General features: G+C 41.8%; 2 protein-coding genes across 4 annotated transcripts in view; both read right to left on the reverse strand.

The window, feature by feature from the left end:
* Window positions 1-327: 327 nt before the first annotated feature.
* Window positions 328-14,399, reverse strand: ndc80 (NDC80 kinetochore complex component). Of its 3 annotated transcripts, none has more exons than XM_019867022.1 (17): window positions 14,368-14,399; window positions 13,107-13,214; window positions 12,292-12,375; window positions 11,301-11,427; window positions 9,742-9,908; window positions 8,617-8,719; window positions 8,440-8,529; window positions 8,034-8,127; window positions 7,751-7,851; window positions 7,449-7,593; window positions 3,256-3,461; window positions 2,961-3,107; window positions 2,791-2,880; window positions 1,813-1,905; window positions 1,594-1,724; window positions 663-765; window positions 328-562 (listed from the first exon to the last, which is right to left on the reverse strand). In XM_019867022.1, exons 1-17 carry the CDS (start codon window positions 14,385-14,387, stop codon window positions 425-427), a joined length of 1,947 nt encoding a protein of 648 aa, XP_019722581.1. In that variant the 5' UTR covers window positions 14,388-14,399; the 3' UTR covers window positions 328-424. The 3 variants fall into 3 exon arrangements, with proteins under 3 accessions (XP_019722581.1, XP_019722582.1, XP_019722580.1); XM_019867023.1 differs by lacking the exon at window positions 14,368-14,399 and adding an exon at window positions 14,213-14,238; XM_019867021.1 differs by lacking the exon at window positions 14,368-14,399 and adding an exon at window positions 13,858-13,979.
* A 363-nt stretch (window positions 14,400-14,762) lies between these two features.
* Window positions 14,763-27,245, reverse strand: part of nipbla (NIPBL cohesin loading factor a) — a 39,459-nt gene continuing 26,976 nt past the window's right edge. The window contains exons 32-48 of the mRNA XM_019867020.1: window positions 26,457-26,591; window positions 26,214-26,366; window positions 26,022-26,130; window positions 24,770-24,900; window positions 24,541-24,681; window positions 23,925-24,018; window positions 23,668-23,822; window positions 22,198-22,288; window positions 21,318-21,491; window positions 21,043-21,233; window positions 20,846-20,953; window positions 19,826-20,026; window positions 19,599-19,745; window positions 18,659-19,017; window positions 18,404-18,578; window positions 17,495-17,692; window positions 14,763-16,060 (exon numbers count right to left, since the gene is read on the reverse strand). Coding sequence (XP_019722579.1) covers window positions 15,698-16,060; window positions 17,495-17,692; window positions 18,404-18,578; window positions 18,659-19,017; window positions 19,599-19,745; window positions 19,826-20,026; window positions 20,846-20,953; window positions 21,043-21,233; window positions 21,318-21,491; window positions 22,198-22,288; window positions 23,668-23,822; window positions 23,925-24,018; window positions 24,541-24,681; window positions 24,770-24,900; window positions 26,022-26,130; window positions 26,214-26,366; window positions 26,457-26,591 — 2,925 coding nt within the window. The 3' untranslated portion in view covers window positions 14,763-15,697. The remainder of the gene's footprint in view (window positions 16,061-17,494; window positions 17,693-18,403; window positions 18,579-18,658; window positions 19,018-19,598; window positions 19,746-19,825; window positions 20,027-20,845; window positions 20,954-21,042; window positions 21,234-21,317; window positions 21,492-22,197; window positions 22,289-23,667; window positions 23,823-23,924; window positions 24,019-24,540; window positions 24,682-24,769; window positions 24,901-26,021; window positions 26,131-26,213; window positions 26,367-26,456; window positions 26,592-27,245) is intronic.

Here is a 27,245-nt window from a genome sequence, read left to right on the forward strand (position 1 = left end):
TCTGCAGAATGTATTACATCCATTTTCTAATCCGCTTATCGCCACGAGGATCGCGGGCATGCTGGAGCCAATCCCAGCTGACTTTTGGCAGTAGGCGGGGTACACCCTGAACTGGTTGACCAGCCAATCTCAGGACACACATAGACGGACAACAATCCGCGTTCACACTCACACCTGGGGACGATTTGGAGCGTATCATTAAAATAGAAAGAGGACCGGAGATAGTGGCAACGTCGTCGGCAAGGAAATACTTGTTTGGAAAATACTTCATACCGTCCGGGGAACCCACGTTTCTACAGCTGTGGGTTTGAGCAACTCTCAGGGCTACAATACGTTTTTATTTCAAATATGCTTTATTAATCACATGTTAACAGAACACAAGAAAACTATTCTTTTAAACAATCGGAAAAATGATGAACATCGTTTAATCTTCGAAGGATTTTTGCACCTTCAACTTGAAGTCCTCCACCATCTTCTTAAGCCCCTGCACGGCCTTCTCATCGTCCTCCAATGCCTTCGAGTAGCAGTGCTGACTGTGGCTGAGCAGGTCCTTCAGACAATTCTGTAGCACAGCAGCAACGTGAGACAGCACTTAAGGCTCTCGCATCCACTTCCTAGGTGCGCTGAAAGGATAAATGTGAACAGGAGCACGAGAGAGCTACCTCTGTGGCAGACAAGTGGTCTGCTGCTGTGGTGAACATACTCGTGAGGTTGTTGCAGACCGTTCGTCTCTGCTCGTTGGTTTCCAGCAGCACCAGATGGTACCTCAATGACACAAATGTTAATTTTAAAGGGACATTCTGGAAAATTGACTTTTTAATTTCTTGTGTAAAAACATAGAACATGGGTCTCTGCCCTCTGGAATGCCAACCAAATTGAAATTGGGTCTAGGAATGAACCTCTAATCCTCTTATTGTTGTAACACCTGACCGCAAGAACCAAGGGCATGGAAAATTCTACTGGTTCCCCCCCACCCCCCACACACACATGCACACACCCCACACCCACATACACACCCTGCTCACCACCATGATGTGGTGGAAATATGCAGGGGTTCACTTAGAGGGGGAATTTTAGAAAAAAATACTTTTATACTGTGTGGTTGCTATTTCTTCTTGCAATTATCATCTTGAAACTCATCGGGGAGATACTATTTTAACCCTAACACTTCACAAAATAATTTGCTCAAAATTATTATTGCATCATTTAAATCATAAATATTTTTGTGCATTGCTAAATATGACGTCCAACAGGCCAATAAAATTGACAATGAAGCAATTACTCCTCCTGACCTCTTTGGCCCAATGAAAAGCTCTAAAATTATAATCACATCTGATATCTGCATGATCAAAGTCTTTTTTTTTTTTTTTTAGTCAATGGATATTTTTTCAAGAATAATGTATTTTTTACGAACAAAAGGCTCACCTTCTTGTGTGTGTGTGTGTGTGTGTGTGTGTGTTTGTGTGTGTGCGTGTCTGTACATACAGTACCTCTCTTATGCTGTTCAAAAATGAGGAGAGACTAATTGACACGGCTCTCGCAGTGGATCTCACTAGTGTACCTAATTGAGTGTCCACCCTGCGAGCCACTCACTGTTGCTTCAGTGCCTTATTCTCCTGCATGGCTTCCTCGTAACCCCAGTTGATCTTCTCCTCGAGAAGATTGCGATTGCTCTCCACCATCTCCACCTCCTTCGCCCACTGTTTGTCCTCTCGCTCCACCTCCTACACACACACACACACGGAGAGCACCGCACAGATTAGAGGTGCAGAGGTGCTTCTGTCTGCGCCAGATGGCAAGTGTAATTCATACCTTCCGGCTGGCATCCCAGCGGTCATCCACCTTGCGGATCTGCTCTCTCAGCTGCTTCAGGTCGTTTTCCTTGTCGAAGATGTTGGACATCGCCTAAAGCGGGAACAAAAGAGTTCATCTTTAAAAGCTGTTCTGGCTCAACTCCACAACCATCTTCGCACCCATAAATTGTAAGAAAAGTTTTAGTCCAGTTTCCGACCAGCTCACGGTACAGAGACAGCCTTGGTCCACGTCATAAAGAATTTACTAATGACTGCTGACTATGGCTGGACTTTCTGGGAACATACTAAGATGGATCCAGTCATATCTCACGGGCAGAACCGAGCATGTGGCCTTAGATCATCACCGCACTTGGTATAATCTGTCGCGTGCCATGAGGCTCAGTCGTTGACCCAACCCCTTTTACAATATACATGCTTCCCTGAGGTCACATAATCCATAAACACGTTTTCTTGCATTGTTACGCTGATGATACTCAATTATACATAAAACACTCCCATCAGAAATGCCATTTGCATTTCACGCCAACGTGAAGGAGAGAAGGACCTGGATGGCAAAAAACAACAAAAGTGAAGCCATCATAATTGGCACGCCACATCAAACCAAATTACTCTCATTCAACAAAATCCATATTTTTGGTCACATCATCTCCCTGTCCTGTTGCATTACAAACTGAGGAGTCCGATTCAACTCACATCTTTCATTTGATTAATTTCCTCTGCTGCTATTAAAGTTAACGTGGACTGATTGTGATGCCTTCACGTGAATGCTCACAATTTGTTTTTCACCAACCAATTCGCGGACCATGTGCATTTCTTTAGATGTTTAAAATGTGAGGTGTGTAGTGTTGGTCACCTCGATAGCACTATGCGCTATGCTATTCTGTCAGAGCTGTAAAATCACACAATTTTTTTCTTCACCGTGTGTGTGTGTGTGTGCGCGCGCGTGTCTGTGTGTACCCGAAACAATTTTCATCACCTGTTCACAAGACTGCTCCAGACTGAACTTGCTGTTGGACAGTCGACTGCGATCCTCTTCCACGTCATTGGTCAGCTTTTTCAAAAGCATCTATAATGCGACATAAAAAGCGGTTGACAGCAAAAGGAATACAGACCAAAGTATCACATGAGAGCAAATCCACTGAGTACCTGTGTCTGTGAGTTGAGATGGACGTTCGCAGGTCCATATTCAAAAGGCCTGAGTTCAAAGTCATGGCCGCAGGCATTCTCCGCAGATATCGGTATCAGCTTCAGCTTGCGAGCCAGCTTGTGATACTCGCTAAGCTTCAGCTCAGCCTGGAATGTTTACGGGAAAGGACAGTCACAATAAAAGCAATGTCATTCACATCAGGTAAAGCGTCTTACCTACCTTGTGTCTTTGAAGTGAGATAATTACGGTTAGGAAGCTCAACACTTAATGTCTGTCATCATTGGATAGGAATACCTTCTCTTTGACTTTGGCCAGCGCGATCTCTTCGCTCCACTTGGACTGCTGGGCGTGTTCCAGAGACTGGCTCTGACTGGCGATGGCCTGCTGAAGCTCCCGCTTCTCCCGGTTGATCCGTTGTACGTCCTCCGGCTTGTACTTTTGGTTGCGCAGGACCTTTTGTAGCTCGCCCTGCTCGAGTTTAAGAGACTCGAGATTGCCGGCTGCAGAGAAGAACAAAATGAAAAGAGTTCAATTAAATGTTCATTTATTCAAATGGGTGAAAGCACTTCTCCGAATAGTCGAACCTCTTTTCAATGTACCCAGTTTACATTTCCATCCGTATAACACATTTCAAAGTCCCGATTTCACGTAATTCATTTTCCGTTTGACAATTTTGCTGAGAATGAACACCTTTATCATGAAAACTTCATTATAATGACCAGATTTCCCCCACAAAATAAGATAAGATAAGAAAACCTTTATTAGTCTCGCAATGGAGAAATTCCCAATTCACAGCAGCAAAGTTATGAATGGAAGAAGTAGAACAACAAAATATAGGAGCTGCTGGAAAGGCAGCCACTCACGCGGCGCCATCTTGAAGTCAAAATAACAAAAATAACACAACACAACACATAGGACACAGACAGTCGTGCAATCTTCACCACTTTCCTGCATACACTTTGTTGTCTGAAGCAGTTATAGATGAAAGAGGAGAGGATCAAAGTGTCCTTTTACCAGTGGATCAGAGACGTCATGCTGAAAATGTGCACGTCTGCTACAAGCTAAGTTTTGAAAGCAAACACGAAACTGTTGCGTCCATTGACGAAAAGAGATTGGCTCACATCTCCTGTCCCATGTAAATCCGCTTCAATTCCAAGCGGCGATTCCCAGTTCCACATACGCATCTGCGCTCTGCGCTGACGCTCCTTTCTTCTCATCGTCGGCTCCTCAAGCCTTGCATCCATCCAGCCGCAGACCGTTCAACAGCACCGATCTCTCCGCTGAACAAAGCGGGGCTGTGAAAATGCTGCCCATTACAGGCGCAAGACACAAGCGCCCCCGGAGCTGTCCAGCAACGACAGTCAAATGGCGCCGACATTCCTCCCAATCAAAAACAGTGCTGGCATACCCATGCTGCCGAGAAGGCAAAACCACCAAGCACCGAGTCTCCTCCTTGATGAATGTCGTGGCCAAAAAATGCTGAAAACAGTCCACATCAGGTCCACACGACGTAACAACAAACACAAAGTGACAAAACAAACAGAAAAACAACAAAAAAAGCAAGGCTCATGAGAGCACTTGCAGATGGCTGCCTACTCGGGCGCCATCTTGGACTAGATGTGAAATAATAAATAGTGAAAAGGCCTTCGTTTCATCGAACCGTGGGAAGTTAATTGTCACCGCGACTTTGCTTTTGAACAAAATGTACAGCGCGGGATTTCCCTCCGTTGCTTAGCAACGCTCACAGATCGACTCGTACATTGTTTGTTGTACTTCCGGAGGCACCGGAAAAACAAAACCCATAATGTCGACGAAACTTTCTGTAGAGTATTTTTTTAAAACTGCCAGTTATTTGTAAGAAAACGTTTATATTTGTGTTTTTTTAAAACGCTTGGGCATGAAAAAAGGTTTAATCTTTGGTTTCATTCAATACAGTATTGTATTCTATACGGAATAATTGTAAAAAAAAAATAATAATAATAATAATAAAGATGACGACTTCACAGGAAGTGCACAGGAATTGCAGAGGTCAACTGCACTGATGTTTCATCCCCCTTGCTCTCCCATTCAATCCATTTGTAGAAAAAACGTGCCTCATCCCTCATAAAACGCTGTTATGCTCCACGGGCCACTATATGAGCAAAGAAGTTAAGTTGACATAAACGAATGTTTCCTTTTACCAGCGCGGTTCAGCTCATCATCCAGCTCTGAGTACTTTTTCTCTTGATTTGCTTGGAAGGCCTCCACTTGGGCAGAATAGTCACGCAGCTTATGGAGGTCTGACTGCAGCCTCATCTGTTCCGTCCTCTTGACCTGGAGACGGTCCTATCAGGGAATAGGGATGCGTTTGCTGGTCAGAAAATCAACAGCAAATGAGCTCAGTGTCACGATTGCCCGCGATTACACACTTGATGACACACGCTGTGCATGAAATTTAGGTTTAACGCACAGTCACAATCAAATATAAAATGATAATAATGACCTTTTGGTTTTCCTTCTCCAGTCGTTCAACCTCTTCCATCATCATCTTGTGCTTCTGCTCCATGGCAACCAGCAGCTCTTCATCATAACGCCACATCTTCTCTGCGAAATCACGCACAAACACACACCCACACATAAACAAATGCACATACGTATGGACAAACATATGAACGAAGGCAGTATCCCAACACAAAAAAGGAGAGACACCAACACAGGCAATAAAATATGAACGTTGTTCCATCCTATTTCTCAAACAGAACGGAACTGCTTCAAATACATCTTACTCAATTCAGAGATGAAGGCCTCGTCGTCCTCCTCATAGGTGTCCTCGCCTTGCATGAATTTGGTGTATGTGGTTCCTGTGTAGTCCAGAAAAAGCTGCAGACGGAAGAATGTTTTGGATGAAATAAGCACACCCGCACAGTAAAGATGTTGTCAGGCAGTTCCTTAGTTCACGGCCTGAGATCTGAATCAATTTATGGCTTTGTAAACATATAGCTCTTGCACAGGATCGTAATAGATTAAAGCATGCATGGTGCTATTTGCGATCAGGGATTGGCTGGCGATCATGAAGGGGGCACCTGCCTTTTAGCCAGAGTCTGCTGGGATAGGTTCCAACTCACCCACAATCCTAATGAGAAAATTGCTGGCTGGATGAATTATCCATCCAGTCAATGTAAATCAAAGTACCCGATTGTAATCTGCGCTGTCATCAATGTTGTCGCTGCCTTCGCAGAAGTCGCTGAAGAGCAGATCCTGCTGGTTCAGGCTTGTGCAGATCTGGCGACATGACAGAGCAGTGATCTCTAATTTCAATTACTCAAGCAACATTTATTTTATTTTACTTTTTTAAACGTAACTGTTCACCTTGACATTGTCAATTAACCACATCAGGGCACCCAGTGCCTGAGGCCATGTGTGGGGAGCTCCCACGGAGTACATGGAACTCTTGGAGAGAACATACGGATATCTGCAACACAAACAGAGAGAGGGAGAGAGATGGATAAATATTTAAGTCTGGTCTCACTGAGGGTGTCACGTGGTCGACTGGTTAGCACGTCCGCCTCACAGTGCAGAGGTGCAGGGTTTGATTCCGGCTCCTGCCTTCCTGTGTGGAGTTTGCATGTTCTCCCTGTGTCTGCGTGGGTTTTCTGCGGGTACTCCCACATTTCATAACCATGCATGGCAGTTTATGGAACACCCTACATTGTCCCTCGGTGTGAGCGTGGACGGTTGTTCATTTATGTGTGCCCTGCGATTGGCTTGTAACCAGTTCAGGGTGTCCCCCCCGCTTACTACACGAAGACAGTTGGGTTAGGCACACCACACTTGAAGGATGGGCAGAGGAACAGGACTATGAATGAGTACTTAGCACAACTGCCTCACACTTCTGAGGGTCGCATTATAAAGAGCACTTGCAGATGGCTGCCTACTCGGGCGCCATCTTGGACTAGATGTGAAATAATAAATAGTGAAAAGGCCTTCGTTTCATCGAACCGTGGGAAGTTAATTGTCACCGCGACTTTGCTTTTGAACAAAATGTACAGCGCGGGATTTCCCTCCGTTGCTTAGCAACGCTCACAGATCGACTCGTACATTGTTTGTTGTACTTCCGGAGGCACCGGAAAAACAAAACCCATAATGTCGACGAAACTTTCTGTAGAGTATTTTTTTAAAACTGCCAGTTATTTGTAAGAAAACGTTTATATTTGTGTTTTTTTAAAACGCTTGGGCATGAAAAAAGGTTTAATCTTTGGTTTCATTCAATACAGTATTGTATTCTATACGGAATAATTGTAAAAAAAAAATAATAATAATAATAATAAAGATGACGACTTCACAGGAATTGCAGAGGTCAACTGCACTGATGTTGCACCCCCCTTGCACTCCCATTCAATCCATTTGTAGAAAAAACGTGCCTCATCCCTCATAAAACGCTGTTATGCTCCACGGGCCACTATATGAGCAAAGAAGTTAAGTTGACATAAACGAATGTTTCCTTTTACCAGCGCGGTTCAGCTCATCATCCAGCTCTGAGTACTTTTTCTCTTGATTTGCTTGGAAGGCCTCCACTTGGGCAGAATAGTCACGCAGCTTATGGAGGTCTGACTGCAGCCTCATCTGTTCCGTCCTCTTGACCTGGAGACGGTCCTATCAGGGAATAGGGATGCGTTTGCTGGTCAGAAAATCAACAGCAAATGAGCTCAGTGTCACGATTGCCCGCGATTACACACTTGATGACACACGCTGTGCATGAAATTTAGGTTTAACGCACAGTCACAATCAAATATAAAATGATAATAATGACCTTTTGGTTTTCCTTCTCCAGTCGTTCAACCTCTTCCATCATCATCTTGTGCTTCTGCTCCATGGCAACCAGCAGCTCTTCATCATAACGCCACATCTTCTCTGCGAAATCACGCACAAACACACACCCACACATAAACAAATGCACATACGTATGGACAAACATATGAACGAAGGCAGTATCCCAACACAAAAAAGGAGAGACACCAACACAGGCAATAAAATATGAACGTTGTTCCATCCTATTTCTCAAACAGAACGGAACTGCTTCAAATACATCTTACTCAATTCAGAGATGAAGGCCTCGTCGTCCTCCTCATAGGTGTCCTCGCCTTGCATGAATTTGGTGTATGTGGTTCCTGTGTAGTCCAGAAAAAGCTGCAGACGGAAGAATGTTTTGGATGAAATAAGCACACCCGCACAGTAAAGATGTTGTCAGGCAGTTCCTTAGTTCACGGCCTGAGATCTGAATCAATTTATGGCTTTGTAAACATATAGCTCTTGCACAGGATCGTAATAGATTAAAGCATGCATGGTGCTATTTGCGATCAGGGATTGGCTGGCGATCATGAAGGGGGCACCTGCCTTTTAGCCAGAGTCTGCTGGGATAGGTTCCAACTCACCCACAATCCTAATGAGAAAATTGCTGGCTGGATGAATTATCCATCCAGTCAATGTAAATCAAAGTACCCGATTGTAATCTGCGCTGTCATCAATGTTGTCGCTGCCTTCGCAGAAGTCGCTGAAGAGCAGATCCTGCTGGTTCAGGCTTGTGCAGATCTGGCGACATGACAGAGCAGTGATCTCTAATTTCAATTACTCAAGCAACATTTATTTTATTTTACTTTTTTAAACGTAACTGTTCACCTTGACATTGTCAATTAACCACATCAGGGCACCCAGTGCCTGAGGCCATGTGTGGGGAGCTCCCACGGAGTACATGGAACTCTTGGAGAGAACATACGGATATCTGCAACACAAACAGAGAGAGGGAGAGAGATGGATAAATATTTAAGTCTGGTCTCACTGAGGGTGTCACGTGGTCGACTGGTTAGCACGTCCGCCTCACAGTGCAGAGGTGCAGGGTTTGATTCCGGCTCCTGCCTTCCTGTGTGGAGTTTGCATGTTCTCCCTGTGTCTGCGTGGGTTTTCTGCGGGTACTCCCACATTTCATAACCATGCATGGCAGTTTATGGAACACCCTACATTGTCCCTCGGTGTGAGCGTGGACGGTTGTTCATTTATGTGTGCCCTGCGATTGGCTTGTAACCAGTTCAGGGTGTCCCCCCCGCTTACTACACGAAGACAGTTGGGTTAGGCACACCACACTTGAAGGATGGGCAGAGGAACAGGACTATGAATGAGTACTTAGCACAACTGCCTCACACTTCTGAGGGTCGCATTATAAATCTCAACTCAGCCTTGTCATGTGGAGGTTGGGTGTCTTTCTTCGGCTACATTAGCTTCCTCTCACATTTCAAAATCATGCACGGCAGGTTTATCGAAAAGTTCGAATTGTCCATTAGGGTGAATGTGAGAAAGTCAGTTTGAATACTTGTTTACCTATGTGCTCTGCAGCTGACTGGCGACTTGACTGGTGTGCTCAGCCTCTCGCCCCAAAGTTAGTTGGGAGAGGCTCCAGCACACATGGCACTCAAGTTGCCAATGTACATTTGCTTAGTAATTTTGGTAATATACTTTTGCTTTCTCTGCGTTGCTTCTGAACGTTGTTAGCTGTTGCGTTTGTAAATGATTTTAGGTCTTGTGTCTTTGCTTGTCTGAAGCACATTGAGTTGCCTCGTACACGAAATGTGCTATTTGTAATGTGCAGCTTATGAAGCTGCCTTGCTTTGCCTAATGAGCACGAGCACTATGGAAGAGAAAGGGATTAGTTGGTAGGAGGGGAATGTCTTGGCCATATACTCCCATGCAATTTATATAACAAAACCTCAGAGAGGAACTGTTTTTAAGGCAAACAGGATAGTTTGTAACCTGAGCGACTTAAGGAGAGCTGGAACCTCCTCCTCTACTTTGGAGCTGGGCATTTCAAAAGTGGGATCCAGCTGACGATAGATGAACTCAAAGAGCTTGACAAACTCCTTGGTGGACGGTGACTGGAGCGTCTTGGGTGCCACATTGTATCCAAGCTCTGTCAGGAACTAAACCAAAAGAAAAAACAAATAATTAATTAAAGATCCCATGACACACTTCTTTCTTTTTTTAAATTTAATAATCTTCATTTCAGATTTTTAGTATAGTTTGGGTTGGAAATGTCCAGGATGCCAGTTTTCCAAGTTACTCCAGTTGGTGAAAAATGCCTGGCAGATGTGATGGCTGGATTTCCCATTAATGCTAGACACGTGAATAGGTTTTGTTCTGATTGGATCCCTGTTCTCCTTATAGTGAAAATGATGCTTTGACGCTGAAGTAATCACAAACGCCACTGAGATGTATCCTAAATCTGAGCGGCAATTGCTTCATTGCGTTGTCCAAATGTGGTTGTGATGTAATGTAGTTAAATATTACTTTTGGAATACAAGCTGGATACTTACGGCTGGTAGGGTAAAAAACAAAAACATTCATCTTCCATTAAATGTGCTTGAACACATGGCAATTTCGGTTCCAAAATGCTGGAGAATTTCTCCCAACATAAAGTGAAGCCTTTTTTTTCAATGACTCCTCAAAGGCTTAAAAGTGATCCAAAGTTTTAGCTTTGCACAAAATGGAGCCGCGTTACTCCTCAGCCATTTTTCCTGAGTTGAGTGGGGGTGTCTCAACCACGGACTGAGCAGGTACATGGATAATGAGCAGTAGCTTATCTACGTCATGACACCTAAATTTGACAATTGAGTGCAGGGTTTCAAACTTCACGTTCATGTCCCGCCATTCAATTTGGGAGGTTCCACTAAACTAGAGGATACTGGATACAAACATTGCCCAGGGGTTTTTACATTTTTGTGATGTGCTTTTGTCAAACTGCCCCCAAGATCAAGAATGACAGCAGATTTTTATCCTTCTTTTACAGACTCACCACTTTTTGCCTGAAATAGTTTGAAAAACAACAAAAACAAAACTCTCTTTTTCGTTAATGGATGCTACAGCTTCTTGTTGCTTTCAAGCTTAGCTTGAAGCAAACGTGTGCACATTGCAGCATGATGTCTGGTGAAAAGGACACTTTGATTCGCTCCTCTTTCATCTATAACTGCTTCAGACAACAAAGTGTATGCAGGAAAGTGGTTAAGATTGCACGATTGTCTGTGTCTCATGTATTGTCTTGTATTATTTTGTCATTTTTTTGTGAACTTTTCTTTTGATGGCGGCGCGGCCACCCGCAGCGGCTCCTCTTGTTTTATGTTGAGAGGGAAGAAATTTCATCTGTGCTGTATGTCAGCGGCTCCTCTTGTTTTATGTTGAGAGGGAAGAAATTTCATCTGTGCTGTATGTTACACATACTGTACGTACATCACATTTGACAATAAAGTTGTATTCAATTCAAAAACAACAAAAAAATGTGTATGCGGCGCGTAAAGCATTGCCACAGCCAAACCTACCTCATGAAGCTGTCTGATGCACTGCTGAACAAAGGCTTTGTCATGCAGAGGCCGTGTATCTTTGAGTTTCTCTGGTCCTCCAAAGCCATAAATGGAGCTGCTGCGTGGCATACTGGCTCCACTTGCACTGCGCTCAACAACAACAAAAACTACATGTACAATACTGTATGTACTGCATACAATGATGTCCCAAAAGTCGGTGTATTCTCAGGCTGCATGATATGGAGGGAAAATCACATTTTTCTCAAAGATTTTTTTCAACCCAGTAATAATATTGTGATGTGTAAAATATACAGCATAACTTGCTTGTGACGTGCAAACCAGCACACGTTTGTCGTAGTTCAAAAGAGGAATTCACGGAATAGTTCAGGGTACCCCCTCACAGAATCTTTAAGGAGCTTCCTTGTTCAGTTCATGATTCAGCCCCGTTACACTGACGTCAGGTTGTTCAAAGACTTTAAGCAGACGATTGCCATGCTCAACAACCCAAAGATGGCAGATATTGTTTTATCACTCTCTAAAGCAAGTGCTGAATCGAGGCTTTGTCGAAGTTGAGTTCCAGTGTAACCCTCAGGAAAGCCTTTGTGCAAACGCCTGCTCTAAAAGGCAATATAATTAGGGCTGGGTGATTATATGGACGAGATTCGTGATATTATGTGACCTGCAGCGATCTACGAGAATATTTACGCCATTATGCATGGCGGAAACGTGTGCGACTCTAGCTAATCCCCATTCTAACATTGGTTTGCAAATTTAAATTTGTTGTGCTATTGAATAAAACAGTTTGAAATGAATTAAAAAATGTTCATAAAATGTTTAATTACTTTATAATTATCCTTGTTGTCAGTACCATTGCTTTAAAACTGGCAATTTAAAAGCGCTGGAAAAAAATGGTTTTCGGTCCGCGAACAACACGTACTCGTCTCAACTGGTCCGTGACACAAAAAAGGTTGGGGACCACCGGTTTACAGCATTTCCATTGTTCACATACCGTTGACCAAAGAAGCTTTTCTGCCGGTCAGATGTCTGTGACAGTGGTTTGGATATGCTGAGCTTTCCCATTGAAGGCTTGTCACTGTCAATAAAAACAAAGCAGTTTAATTGCAATTTCCTTTTTTTGGTTTGTTTTTTAAAGAAGGCTTCCCTAAATTAACTTGCAACACAAAATTATGAGCAAAATCACAATATATTTGTGGTAGCCAAGACGAACAAATTAAACAACAAAACAGGAGTGAAACAGTCTAATAGTAAACCGTGACATTTTCTATGACCGTGTTCATGGGAGTCAAATAGCTGAGTAAAAGTCTCTCTCATCTTTCACCAACAGAAAGAGATGAAGGTACTAATCACAGTAGAACATGATAACGGAGGTTGAGACTCAGACAGTGAAGATGTTAGATTTCATGACTGTAAATAATTTATTATGGATCATGTTTATATTCCTGTTTTGAAGAAAACAGACATTTTGACATTATTTGCAATTAATCTGGTGGAAGTTGATGCAAGGTAAGACTGGGGAGAACTTGTTTGCTAATGGTAGAAATAAAGCAAAAACAAAAAAAAAACCCAAAAAAAAGACTTGTTTTGAATAATGACAATATAATTCAGCTGTATTTTTGGAACAGAAAGGGATTTTTTTTTAATGAAAAATCGGATTTCATTAAACTAAAACCTAAAATGCGCTCTTCACATTGCGCAATGACAATAAATATTCTGACTGTAATTTTTGTGAACGAAATCACAAAAGAGATTTTATTTTAACACCCTATGGGCGATGCAGTTTAAAAAAAAAAACAAAGAACCAACCTGCGGGGAGTTGTGTACGCAGTGCTCATCCTGTTGGAGTCATGCACTCGCATGGGCAGCTCAGACAGCCTGCTTGCGGCTCTGCTCGAGGCTCTGCCCATTCTTCGTCTGGCCACAAAAGTCACATATACAAAGAAAATAATATGTTCAAATATGTTACACGATGAATACCCAACGCAAAATGTTCACGACACAGCGTGTTCAGAGTCAACTCAAATTTTCTAGTTTTAAACTTTCATTGATGTATACTACATACTGTACTGTACATACATGTATTGTTATGACGTTAATTGTGCTCCGCCTTCTTGGCCAAACAACCCTTGAAATAGAAACTTCGATCTCGGCTGTTTAATCTTATATAACCGACAGTATTTATTTCCTTGTGTAGTTATATCGTACATATCAGAGATTCCGAGTCTGAGGTCTAAATTAGACAAGTACCAAAGATGAATCCGTACTTCTACTTTGACCAGACTTTCGTTACAATAATACGACTTGTAATACGACTTTATACTATTACAGAGTTGCGGTATTTTTGTTAGCCCTGCCTGACAGTTAAAACTAGTTTGCGTCAATTACAGTATAGGTATAATGGACAATTGAAGCCGTTTCTTGCAACCACTTCTTTTTGGATTGGCAATGTTGAAAAGACAGGATCAGTTATTTAAAAAAAGAGGGAGTCTTTATCCGTCTTTCGAAAGGGTAGAAGAACGTATTCCAGAAGGAATTGGTCCTTAAATCCGATACATACCGGTCCATTTTTATCCTTCTTGAGCAAGGGGCGGAAATAAACGGACTGATAAATAAAATCGCAAAAACCGCCAACACAGTGCATTCAAAATGGCCGCGTCGTGACATCATCGCAGTAAGGCAAGTCATTTGCGCCAAAAAGAGAATAAATGCGGCGAAACACATCATTCACCGTGTAAAATAACTAATAGCATACTGTACTTTTAAACGCACGGTGGATGACGTTGGGGAGAAGTTATGTTAATATAATCATATAATTGTTTTCAGCTAGTATTTGGATAAGTGTAGCTCCGCTTGTATGTAGTTAAATTAATTTTCAGGGCACGAAAGGCGTTCAAAACCCTTTCAAATAGTACCACTGAAAAACGTCGCTTTCCAGCACATACAAAAGTGAAAAGTTATTTACTCACAGTACTCAAATAAGATCTTAGACACGCTAGTCCAGACCACTGGAATATTGCCCCCCCCCCCACTGACTTTTTTTGTACGCAAATAACTGACGAACACGCACCTAAAATACTCACACATCATACTAAAATGGTCTCATACATGACACTCCGACGAATGCATGTGCCTTAGTAGTGTACTGTCTCAGTCGCGCGTGAGGCAATCCTGAATTCTTTCCCTGACAGGCAGCCCCTCAAGTGGCACAAGAACGCACACTCAGTTTGTAACTCCGTTTTCATATTCTTTGCCCAAAAGTACTTTTCATGCAATTGGTTAAGATGATACTGACATAACAGCTCGTTGTGGCATAGAAATTTTGAACGGCATCATTAACCGAGGACTCCCTGTAAGGTATCCAGTTACATGGCAATCCAGTTACAGCTGCACTTTCTATGAATATACGGTGCTATTTTGGGAAAAAAATCTGAAAAGATCATTGTGACACTTTCAGGAGACAAATGACAAAGAGAAGTAGAAAATTTATTGCAGTATTTGTTCCACCCCCCCAAAAAAGGTTATGAATCCCCTTTTGCTCTTATTACTAAGGTGACCTAAGACAACAAATATCTACATTTACAAAATATCCTTCTGCAATAGGCCACATATATACTGCATGCGTAGTTCGAAATAAATTATATTCAGAGGACTCTGCCATTGTACAGCATGGACAAATAAAAGTGAACAAAAATAAAAATTATTTTCTCTCCTTTTTTTGTTTCTTTTTCTTTCAAATATCTAAAAGCTTGAAGGGGAAAAACATTAGGTTCTAGTAGTATAATAAACTCCAAAAAACACTTTAATAAGAACATCAAAAAGACTAGTTTCCAACATTCACTTAAGGTTTTATTCTTTTTTTTGTTTGTTTTGTTTTTTACAGTTTTGTCTTCAGAGATATAAACATTGTTTAGTTTTTCTGTTTGTGTTAAACTATGATACAGTGGGAGTAGAAATGAGCGACTAGAATCGGCTGCACAACAGCGAAGGAGCTCCCACGACAATGTTGACCAAACATTTCCCCCCCTCCAGGTCTCTTCTGGTAAAAGCCTTCCAACAGAGGGTTTAAACTGGAGCAAATGATTTCCTTTCAATATGCCTTCTGGATCCTATATCCTCTCTGTGCGTGTACACATTTAAACACAAACATGAGCAGTCCCTCTCATATAATAATAATAATAATAATAACAATAATTATAAGTCTTTTTTGAAAGAAGAACTCATGTAAAAGTATGTAGTGTCTTGTGTTTTGCTTACAAAAATGAGGAAGAGGAAGAGAAAGGGTGAGAATCCAGTGAAGTTTGGCCGTGTTGAAGGAGGCGGCAGGGGATTGGGAAAAGAGGAGGAATTCAAGAAACAAACAAAAAAAACAAAAACAAAAAACAAAAGCACAGGAGCCATTAGCTCGCTCCTCCTTCCCGTGCTGCGTACAGTGACCGTAAAGTCTGCACTACTTTGTTGCTAAGTTTGTGGTTGCTGGTCAAGGAAATCTTCTTGTAAATGACGTCCGACTCCTTGATAGTGTCCACCCAAGGCACCAGTTTGCGACCGTCGCGCTTTTTGGCCTCCGCCCATGGCCCCGAGTAGGAGCCGGCCATCCAATGGATGGCGTAGCCGCTGGGAGTCTTGTGGACCACGCGGGCGATCTGCGGCCGGTCCTTGTACTTGGGGCAGCACAGGGCAATCACGTCCATCACGTCCACTGTCTCGCTCATTCGGCCCGGGTCTGACGGGTCGACTGTTCGTCTCGACCTCCGAGAAGACTACAAGGGGGCAAGAGGACAATGATGGCAGAAGTGAGCACACTTAATGCTTGTGGGAGAGGTTAAGGGATGTCCTGTAATTGTTCTTGCATCAATTTAGCCGTTTTCACCTCGAAAATTAGTTAATTAAAATTGCACATTTACTTGCATCCCAATAAATTTTATCACTACAACTGAAACACACTCACTCACTCTCTGTCATTCTCATTCATACGCACGCAAAAGCACACACACACTCAAAATGAAGTTATTCACTCAGACTACGGAAATTTTTCACAAGCGAATGAAGAAAAACAATCAACCACACACACTGCTGAAGAGCCCTCTCAAGTGATAAATTCACTCACTGAAACACTACTACTCTGCCCATGCCAAAACTATTTAAAAATCTGATATTAAAAAAAATAGCTTTGGCGCCATCCGATGGCGTTTTGGTGCAAAGCACCCACTTTCAAAAAAGATTGCATCAACTCATTACTCTTATGCTGTGCTCCAGAAAAGTGGGAAGCCACAGGTTTCCGTCCTTTGACCAGGAAAAGTGCACTGGAACACTACTCTAACTGGGAGGTCCAAGTTGCGAAGTCGGAGAAAAAATATCTACCCTGATGTATGGATGGGCTGATATTACATTTTGATGGTATGAAAACCATTCGCAAAAATATCACACAATTGAAATTACAGTTCTAAAATGTCCTATTTAAATCTCTCTCCCTCACCCTCTCGCTCCCATTTATTTTTTAAAGGACAATGTACATTAGTCGAGAGCAAAAGTCAGGTGTATTCTCTCTTCGTCCTTACTCCCTCCTCTCCGATTGCCTGTGTGTGTGTGCAACTGCTCACCTCTCCCACCTCTGCTCAGCTGAGGAGGAGAGGGGAGGAAAAAAACTGGTCTCTCATAATTAACCTCAAATAGGCGGCTTCTGTGGGGTTCTCTGCAAACAGGCATTCGATACAATAAAGGCGATTTAAATGCCGTAACAATGGCTTTTCTGTAAATAAACCTATATTAATTTAACTGCAAATAAACACAATAGAATAGTGTTTCTTTCCATTTTATTTTAAAACCAACTCAGCTATACTAATTCAAAATGTAAACCAAAAAACCTGCATTGTTATGTGCGAATTAAAAATGAAAACGATTAGGATAATAGCACATTCAATTTAGATGCAACTTTCAAACTTGTCCCAGCATTCATAAAATGTTTATAAATAATGGCGCAAATTAAATCGAATAAAATAGAAAATTAAACACTGTCTTTCTTCTCTTGACATGGAACCCTTATTTATCCAAAATGTTTTGCTTTGATTCACTAGCATGAATAATTTAAAAGTGGGTCAAGAAATATGCCGTTTTTTGATTTCTCGAAAAGTGGTGTTTTTGGACAAGCAAGGAATACGCCAGACAGCGATCAAGTATTTCTCCATAGGTCTCACCCCCGGAGTCCGCTCGTCACCGTCACTGTAGTCGTCATCTGTCTCTGGTCCTGCCTGATTACGCGGACTAGGTCCCAACAAGGGTCCCGAGCCTCCCAGCAGGGCATTTATGGCTTTGTTTCGGATGTTGGCGCTTGCTGACGCTTCTCCCTCCTCATCTTCCTCGTCTGGGTCCAGATGTTCCATCAGCACCTTGAACTACATCCAGGACAAATGTCAAAAGCACTGGTCAGCGGCTCGTCCAGTTGCCATCAACTGGGAACAAACATTATTGACATACACAGATCGAAGGCAGCACATCTCAGACAGTAGTGTTGGTAAATTTTTTTCATGGGCTTGGTATGTTCCACTTCATAGCACCAGATTTCACACAGGATTTTTCAAATCAAAATTTTCACATTTTCTGAGTCATTAGTTTCCTTTTCAAAAAAACAAAACTCCTTTCTAGGGATGCACGATGACTATTGGACCAATAATGGGACCAATATTTTTAATTCACATAAAAGGAGGAGCGAATATGTAGTTTTCTGAAAATAACTGCCTACACTGTACGACAAACCGCTGACAAGATTGGCCAGGTGAATGAACATCAGGTATGATTCTTATGTGTGTAGGGGTCACAAAACTTATTATATTAACACTATATTAGGCAAGCAAAAACTTGTAGTTTTACCTTCTTCTGAGCAGTTCATATGCAACGTGCATTTGGACTGGTGCTGGTGGTCGGTCGGACTATTTGTAATTTCCCACAGGAATAATACATTGTTAAACAATGCAATATTTTTATCTTAATATACATTAATATCATTGCAACTATTATGCACCAGGTTGTCCTTTGTTTTTGAAGCACATATTGTGACGTGGTTACCAACATTTAAGTTAATGTAAATTGCTTCCATCATCACTTACATCGAGGTACTGTTTGACGATACGCCTCTTGACATCTTCTGTTAGTGTGGCGCGCGCCATGTTGTTAGAAATGAAGTCGAGGGTTTGTCGCGGGTGGAAGTAAACGTTGGCTTTTCGGTTCACCGCCTTGTCATACACCTTAGCTGACTCCGTTGGCGAGTACTTTTGAATTTTGCTGAGGGAAGAGTAAAAACACAAGAGTTACAAACAGCACTTTTGTAATATCAGAAGCCGGAGAAGTCTTACAGTGCATACCCGTCTGAGAATCCATATTGGTTCTTCAGATGCTGTTTAAGGACCAGCAGCAACAGGATGCCTTGAACAGAGTTGGTAAAGTCTAAGAGGCTAGCGGGATTGTCCGGTAGGCGCCTCATGACCCTCTCCGTATCATCCACGTTCAAATCATCAAGGTCTGACTCTGACTCAGAGTTCTCCGAGTCAGCTACTGGTTTTCTGGGCTTTTTGGGCCGCTGTACCACGTCGTCGTCTTCGCTGTTGTGTCCCTCATCGCTCACAGGGGAGTTGCAGTTCATTCTTTCATCGTCATCCTCACCGTCTGATGTGCTCTTCCACTCCTTCACCTTCTCTTTACGCCTTGGCTCTTTTAACAGAAGCTGAACAGAGGAAAGAACACACGACCACAATGTGACTATTCATCATCACCAATAGTCTTAATCCAGTGGAACCGTCAAAGTTGAACAATTCATTCTTTGATGATCTTTGACTTCACAGTTGTTCTTATTGCAAAACAATATTTCCCATAGGTAATTGGCTACAAACAGTGCATTACAGCCGCAGTGTTTCCAACCTATACATTTAACTGTGGTGGACCACAACGACTGAATTTTGGCTGCCATGAATACATTTTGGAGCTACTTGTCAATACGTAACCAAATATATCATATTTTCTTGGTAGGAGATTGTACCGTTCTGCTCCTTGAGTGTGTCTGCTAATCAATGCCACCGTTTTCATTGCAGAAACAATCGTGCTAACAGAGTATTGAAGTGACTGAGTGACTAAAGTATCAAAAGTATCAATGTTAATGCCGTAAAAGTGGCATTTTTTGTTCTTACCAGGTTTTGTTGTACTTTTGAGGCAGACAATCTTGGATGAACTTAATATTTTACCCTTTTTAGAGGTTCCACTGTATGTTTTTAATAGATGTGTCCAGCATATTTGGCCAAGCTTGCTTACCTCCGTAAAGGTCTGAAGAAGATTACTCCCAGAAACCGAGAGGCAGATGTCTATATGGTGCATAATGAAGAGAGGCTCCTCCTGGCTCTGGTATGGGAAGTAGGCTAGGTTGTCCGCTATGAACAGCAACATATTCACCTCTGTCTTCTGCGCAATGAAAAGGAGTTAAGCTGATGTTAAAAAAGCTCACATTACTTAGGTTCAGCTTTCAGGTCAGCAAGACTCACTGCGCTGTCATCGAAGAGGTTTAGCAGCGAGATGAGGAAGGCCCTCCGATGTTGCCGGTTGGTGCGGATCATGGTGAAAAGATGGGAGCAGAGCGCCGAGTGTGTCTCGTCCTGCCTGAAGCCTCGAATGATGGTCTTCCGAGACATCTCGATGGACTGCTGCAAGTTGAATGACATCTTCATCCCAGCCACGGCCTTCATCTGAAGAGGATAGAGTCAGGAGAAATGAAAGGTAATCGATGTTTATAGACAATAAGAAACATTTCAACTGTTAACGATAACTGTTAATTTCTTGCTTTGTATGGCCGAAATGATGACCAATATGAGAAGTTTTTTCTTGTTAGTATGCTACAAATATATCTGTTGTTGCATCTTAAAAGACTAAAGCATTTAAATCCGGGATCAGAGGATGATATAAAAAAAGTGGTCAGCGACAACGTATACAACTTTCTGAACTCTTGCCACTTCAGACGGTGAGGCAATGAGCAAGCTCAATTTAAGGCAAATCAAAAAGGCTTGATAGATGAGGAGAAAATGAGACTGGCTGAGTGAGGTGAACGTGAAGAGACCGGATGGATTTTTTTCCACGCCTAGATGAGGACTGATCCAAAAATAATGTGAGTACATTGTTTAATACTGAAATCAAGTACGGTACTAGCAAACTCAGTTTTGCTCCTGTTGTCTTTTTAAAAACATACACTACTGTGCATGCATGCTACCGTATTTTTTTAAGATGGCATACGTTTTACCATGCCTGCATACAACAATGCAGTGCGTCTTGTGTATGTGTTAAATACAGAAATAGCACCCATAACTGACACTGCGCCTTAAAATATGGTGCGCCGTATGGTCGTGAAAATACGGGACTGTGTTATTTTACTATTATGACAAGGCTGAGGTGCTTACACAAATACAGTTGAAGAGTATACCTCGAGATAGGATCCCCACAAAAAACGGGAACAGGTACATTTGTGAATCCAAAACAGCAAATATGTATGAATGTCTGTCATGCCAACTCACATGGATGAATCCTGTGTACTTCTTGTCGATTTCCACTAGTTGCTGATCGGCTTTGTTCCTCATGCTGGGCTCCGGGTCGGTTCCCATGGCAATTAGGTACGGCACACACTGATGCACAAATTGGATTAAACGTGTTCTTTCCTACAGTCTTTAAATATTAGTGTGACAATGGGGACAAATCATAATAAGCGTCTTACCTGCACTGGATGGATGAGACCCTGGTTTAGTGTGAGCGCGATGACGTTGAGCGCAAAGTGCCGTACGGTGGACTGCGTGTGGAAGAAGGCCTCCAAAACCTGCTTCAGGTAAAGCTGCATAATGGAGCTGCTCATCCCGGAAGAGATGTCCCCCATCTCCTTCAGATCCTCCTGTTTAGAAAGCTTTTTCCCTGCAAAAACAGAATTTTCACCCCTATGAGACATTGAAGCACTAATGTAGCAAATTATGCACTTCATTGGGTTGTGGAACGTACATTCTCGGTCAGCTTCCTGCATCCTTGAGTCCTCCTCCTGTAGGTATGTTTGGAGGTTTTTGAGGATGTGGTGTTTGAGGTTAATGGACGAGGTACTGTCAGCCAGGATGCCGTTGTACAAGGCCTTTACTTCAGGCACAAACATTTGGCTGGGGTGCATGATCACGAGGAAGCCTGAATGATGTGAGCAACCACATTTTGACATGACAGATTCAAAGCTCCTTGAACTTGAGTCTGGTAGCAAAGTTCATTTAGTTCAGTTAGTTGTTCAATTAGAATACCGGTAAGTGGAAATCATATTATATAGACTGATTAAACATGGGAAAATACTTTGGTCAAAAGACTAAATCTACCCAATGAAAAAAATATTTGGATTGTTTTTTTAAATATGTATTTTAATTTCTTGAGACGGTGAAATTAACAGTTAAAATCATTAACATGTACTGTATAAGAAATAAATCCACAAAATGCTCCACATCATATAGAGTCAAACTATATGACTTTGATTTTTAGAATTTAACCACTGAACAAAATTAAGTTTTCCATATTTATAAATTCTAAGTTTATTGAGTTGCACCTATATGGACAGGGAGGCACTCGGTTTACAACTGAGTTCCGTTCCTACGGTGGTGACATCACCCAAAAGTTAGGAATGTGGTGCAGTCTATCACTAACCTACACTAACAGTCATAATTACAGAAAATATTTTTTGGAAAAAGACTTGCAAGCCATTTAGTTAAAGCAATCAAATGAAAAACAAAACATTGCGGAAAATGAGTACGCCTGCTTGCTTTTCATAACCTTAAACGCTAGTATTCCGGGACTGTTGAAAACCGAGGGACCCAAGAACTAGCTACTACTTACAGGTTTTTGACCTTACCTAAGCCAATGATAGCTTTGGTCTTCACTTCCTCGTCCTCATGCTTGGTGAAGTACAGAAGAAGCTCCAGAACCTTCTCCTTGATGATGATCTGCAACCCCCCAAAAAGGTACATTTTTATGATGTTGCAAGGCTCCGTGCATCAATACGGGGAAACAATGGCGGGGCAAATTCAGACCGATACTATATGGACAAATGTATTGAGACATGTGACCATTACATCTATTGGAAGTGAAAACAGAGGAAAGAATATAAAGGTGCTGCACCAAGTGAAGCTACAAGAGCTTCCACTCTTTCGGAAATACTTTTCTAGCCTCTTTTACGCAGCCTCTAGAAGTCACCTTTTTTTTTTTTTGGTCAAGTTGTTCCTTCCTATTTTATACCGCTTGTTCTTATGAGGGTCACCAGTGAGCTTGAGTCTATCCCAATTGACTTTGCATTGGTCGGCAGTCAAACGCAGTGAACATAGAGACAAACAATCACTCACAACTATGGACAATTCAAAACGTTTGAGCTAAAGGTGCAACAATTAACCGATTAAGCAACAATTACTTGATTATTAAATGAACCAATATTTATTTTGATCATAGAAAAAACATTTTGAGCCATTGCAAACATCTTTTATATATAGTTTTTTTTTCTGTTTTCCCAGCATGGTACGTAGCAAACCACTAATTTAATCACAATAATTTTATGTTTATGCACTTTCTGCGCTGTGAATTTGAAATGTCCTTTTTGATTATGGGGATGAAAATATAAATATGTTTATTCTGATTAATGGATAAATTCAAGATATAAGTGACAGTTTAATCAATTATTAAAATAATGCTGAATTGCTACATGAACCCAGACATGTTTTGGAGGATGTGGGAGGAAGCCAGAAAAAAAAAAAAAAAAAAAAAAAAAAATACAGAATAGAAAAGATGGTCCGATTTCAACAACACAAGAAAAAGCCAACAAAATTGAGTCCACTCATCAGCTATTTTGACAGCAGCACGAAACGCATCTTGGGATATTTTCCCATCCAAGTCTTCTCAAGTCAGTGACCGACATGGACGTATATATGAATGCACTGGCAATGCCACTTACTCGCAAACGAGAGAAGTGAAGCCACCGGCAGAAAGCCTGCACAACTTAAATACATTGATTTCTCCATAGCATTTTCACGCGATATTTCTGTCTCTATGGTGAAAATGTCATGTATGGCATGCGTTTATACCAATAAGTCTGGGAAAAGCGCGCCCTTAATAAAAACAAAACAAAAAGGAAATGCAAACAAAAAGCTTCCTGTGAGTGAATCCTGAATAAATTAGTGAGCATCTTAAATATCCTTGCCCCATTCCACACAGCATCACCAGGGTGTGTGATCAGGCTGTTCCAACAATTCTTAATATTTGGGGTATTTTGACAAACTCATATTACAGACAGATTACTAAGACAGTTAGAAACTGTTGAAAACCAGTATGGTACCTTGGATGGGCCCTTGAACTCCTCCAGGTCAAAATCAAAGTGTCGACCCAGGGCACCCACAGTGAATAGTGATCTCAGTATTACAGGCTTGTTTGCTGCCAACGTCGTGCTGTTCGGATCCTCTTGATGCTGGATTTTCAGCCTACTAAGAGCACCTATTTAAAAAAAAAGAAAGGGGGGGTGGCAGGGGGAAGCAATGGTGAGCTAAGAAGTGCAGTAAAGCGGAAACGTTACACATGAAGAAATGTGTATCTCACAATAGAATTTGTTGAAGCAGGCCCAGACAAACTTGTAGTTGTGCGTCACTTTGTTGACAACAGCCCCCAGACAGCTGACACAGTGCTGGACCACCTATACAAAAGTGAAACACAGTTCTAGTGCACATGTCATTCATAGAGTATCAGAGCAGTGATTCCCAACCACTGTGCCACAATTAAGCAATTTCAGGTAATTCATTTTCCCAAGACGTATATATACACAATTTTTCTTCAAGTAAGAGTGTACAGGAGGATCTGATGCAAATTCTGACTGAAGGATTTAAAAGAGAGAGAGAGAGAGAGAGAGAGAGAGAGAGAGAGAGAGAGAGAGAGAGAGAGAGAGAGAGAGAGAGATCGCAACAGCTCTGATCCCAAGTTGCAATTGCAGATACACCGCCCGCGATCGATTTGGGACCAGTCCGCGGGCTACCGGTTGATCGCGATCGACTGGCTGGCCACCCCTGACATAAAATAATAGTTTCACTTTCTAAAATGAGAGAAAATTTGTTGGCATTTTTCACAAAATTATATCTAATTTTTAGATGTACCCATAAACGTTGTGTATCAATAAAGGTGTGGAAACACTGAGCATTCATGTGGAGTCTCCTCAACGTACCGTCATGCCATATTTGATGATGAGCTTCATGAGGTCCTCTTCGATCGTGGCAAGGAACGTCTCGCTGGGGTGCTCCATTAAAGGCACAACCAGCTCCAACATCTTTGCCACGTTGCAAATGACCATGAAGTCGTTGGCAGTCTGCAGAAAACACAAGAGCGATTAGTTTTGACTCCAATTAAAGTGAGCTAATACGCAGAGGACGTATTGAGACAAACAGGACACTTACGTGACACTTGGTGGTTAGGTAAGGCTGCATGGTCATGGCGTGTTTTACCATGAGTTGGGCCCTGATCTTACTGAACAGGTACAAGGTAGTGATGCAGGCCACTAAGCGAGTGGAGTTCACACCCTTGCTCTCTGCATGAAAAAGACGAAATATTGACATTCAGTGCAAGTAGAGCAGTCTCCCCAAAGTTGAAGGCCTTTGAGCTCACAAAGGTTGGAATTTGACGGACATTTCCGCGTAAACTTAAATCAGTGTTGTTTTTGTATTAGCCAATCAGGATGCAGAACGCAATTCACTGTTTAAAAGCATTAAAAAAACTGCACTAAAAAAATCTGTGAAACAGCGAAGCCACGGAAAGTGAACCGCGTTAGAGCGAGGGATCACTGTATATGTAAACGGAAAATAAAGTTGTTTTCCAGACAATAATTAGCAAATAGATCAATATCTATAAGCGAGACTATTATTTCTCTTATAAAGCTCAGCCAGTCTTGACATTTTCAAAGAATCACTTCTACAACATTCCTAGAAAACCTCCATGTCCCACCACTGGTGTGATATTTTTAAAATAGGCCCACAGGGAACTCATAAAGTCCTAATAATAGTCTTATCAATAATTGATTCAATAAGTGTTTAAAATAAAGTTAATAATTTGGACAAGATAGTTCCACGTTAAGTGAATAGAATGGCCTGAACTATCAAACAACAAAAACAAAAAACACAAAAGGTTATTAACAACACGACTAGAATATGGTTAAATTGGTTGCCAGACAAGTCATGGACACGGGCAAAAATAAGACCATTCCTTGACACCCTGGTAAAACTAAATTTGCTGCTGGTTGCTTTTTTTGCTCTCCCTTTTTTTCTGCCGCTATCGGGGATGAAATCATTAAGTTGGAAACAAACACCGAATAGGCTCGCTTCGTAGCACGAACATCTCGTCATGGGGAGAGAGATGATTTGAACCAGTGTGGGATAATTCTTTGGTTTTGACCAACAAATGTCACAGATCTATGAATACACCTGGCAATTGTTTTAAATTGTTAAAAAAAAACACATACAACGCTTAAAACAGGGCTTGTACATCCATTCAAGTGTTTATGATCAATTTATTTTGAATGTCACCCCTTCGAACAATCAATGGTCTGGTCAGCATTGCAAATAAGAATCTGTTATCAATTGTCTTACCTGGATGAATAAATGCTGACTAAATAAAACAAATCAACATACAACCTTAATTAAAGAGCTTACTTGCCTGCGAGAGACTCTTCGTATTTTAAGATGTGCTCCACTAGATTGTCCACCAGCTGAACACAGGCCTTTTTGGCAGGTTTGTACGCCGCATCCTCCTCAGATTTGAGAAGCTAACACCAAAGGGACAGGATGGCGTTGTGCTTAAGATCAACAATGTTTTTACAACACGACAGGCTCTTCCCATAACACTTACATTGGAAAGAAGCTGCTCAAACCAGTCATAGCCGGTGTCTCGACAGGCCGCAACCACATCAGTGATGTTGAGGATCTTTCTGGTCATGGTCTCCTTGTCGTGGGCTGGCGTCGGTGTGAACCATAACTTCTGGAATGTCTCATTCACTAATTTCTATGGGGGCGGGGGAGAACATCAAGAGTGAATTTCATGTATTTATTTTCAAAAGAATGTTCACAACGCAAAACAATGCAGTGAGCCTACCTTGATTCCTTCCTCATCATTGACCCTGCGAATCATTCTGACGCACATCTCTGTAATTTTACTGAAGGTGGGCTGCTCCAAACAGATGTCTCTCAGGATCTTAATCACTCGCTTCCTTACACTGATACCAGTGTCCTGCAGGGCACACATTGGTTTATGAAACCCCACTGACAGATTTTGTAAACAACAGGGTGACTGTGAAGAGAGTGGCGTGTTGGAACAACATTTTTATAACACTAGGTGGCAGTGTAGGACTGCAGTGGACGGTGAACTCGACATGAACCTGATTGATTTCCATGACAACAGGCATAACAATATCAATGTAACACTTTCATATCCTGGAAGGAGATAGGGAGGGAGTGCGTTTGAAACAAAGCAAATCTATTCTGCTACAATAATGATAGTGGGTTTTTTTTCTTTTTCGATGTGCACCACAAGCTTTTGCATTTCAAAAAAGCATGTTGGGTGGTGGTGGCGGCTCACAGTTTTTTATTGTTTAACACGTTTCCCACACAAGGGCTTTTTTGATAAGTGATTTTTTTTATATATATATATATATATATATATATATATATATATATATATATATATATATATGTATATGTGCGTGTGTGTGTGTGATCGGCAGTTGTGCAAGTCACATTGGCTATTTCTTTCACTCGGGGTCACACAGAGAATAAGCGATAAATGGTTAAAATGGATGGCTGGACAGTAAACAAACATACATAGCATACTGCTGCGGTTGGCTTGACTTCTTTTTGACAGTGGACATGTAAATAAGTGGGAACT

The sequence above is a fragment of the Hippocampus comes genome, unplaced genomic scaffold, assembly GCF_001891065.2.
Source record: "Hippocampus comes isolate QL1 unplaced genomic scaffold, H_comes_QL1_v1.1 scaffold322, whole genome shotgun sequence".
NCBI classification, from domain to species: Eukaryota; Metazoa; Chordata; class Actinopteri; order Syngnathiformes; family Syngnathidae; genus Hippocampus; species Hippocampus comes.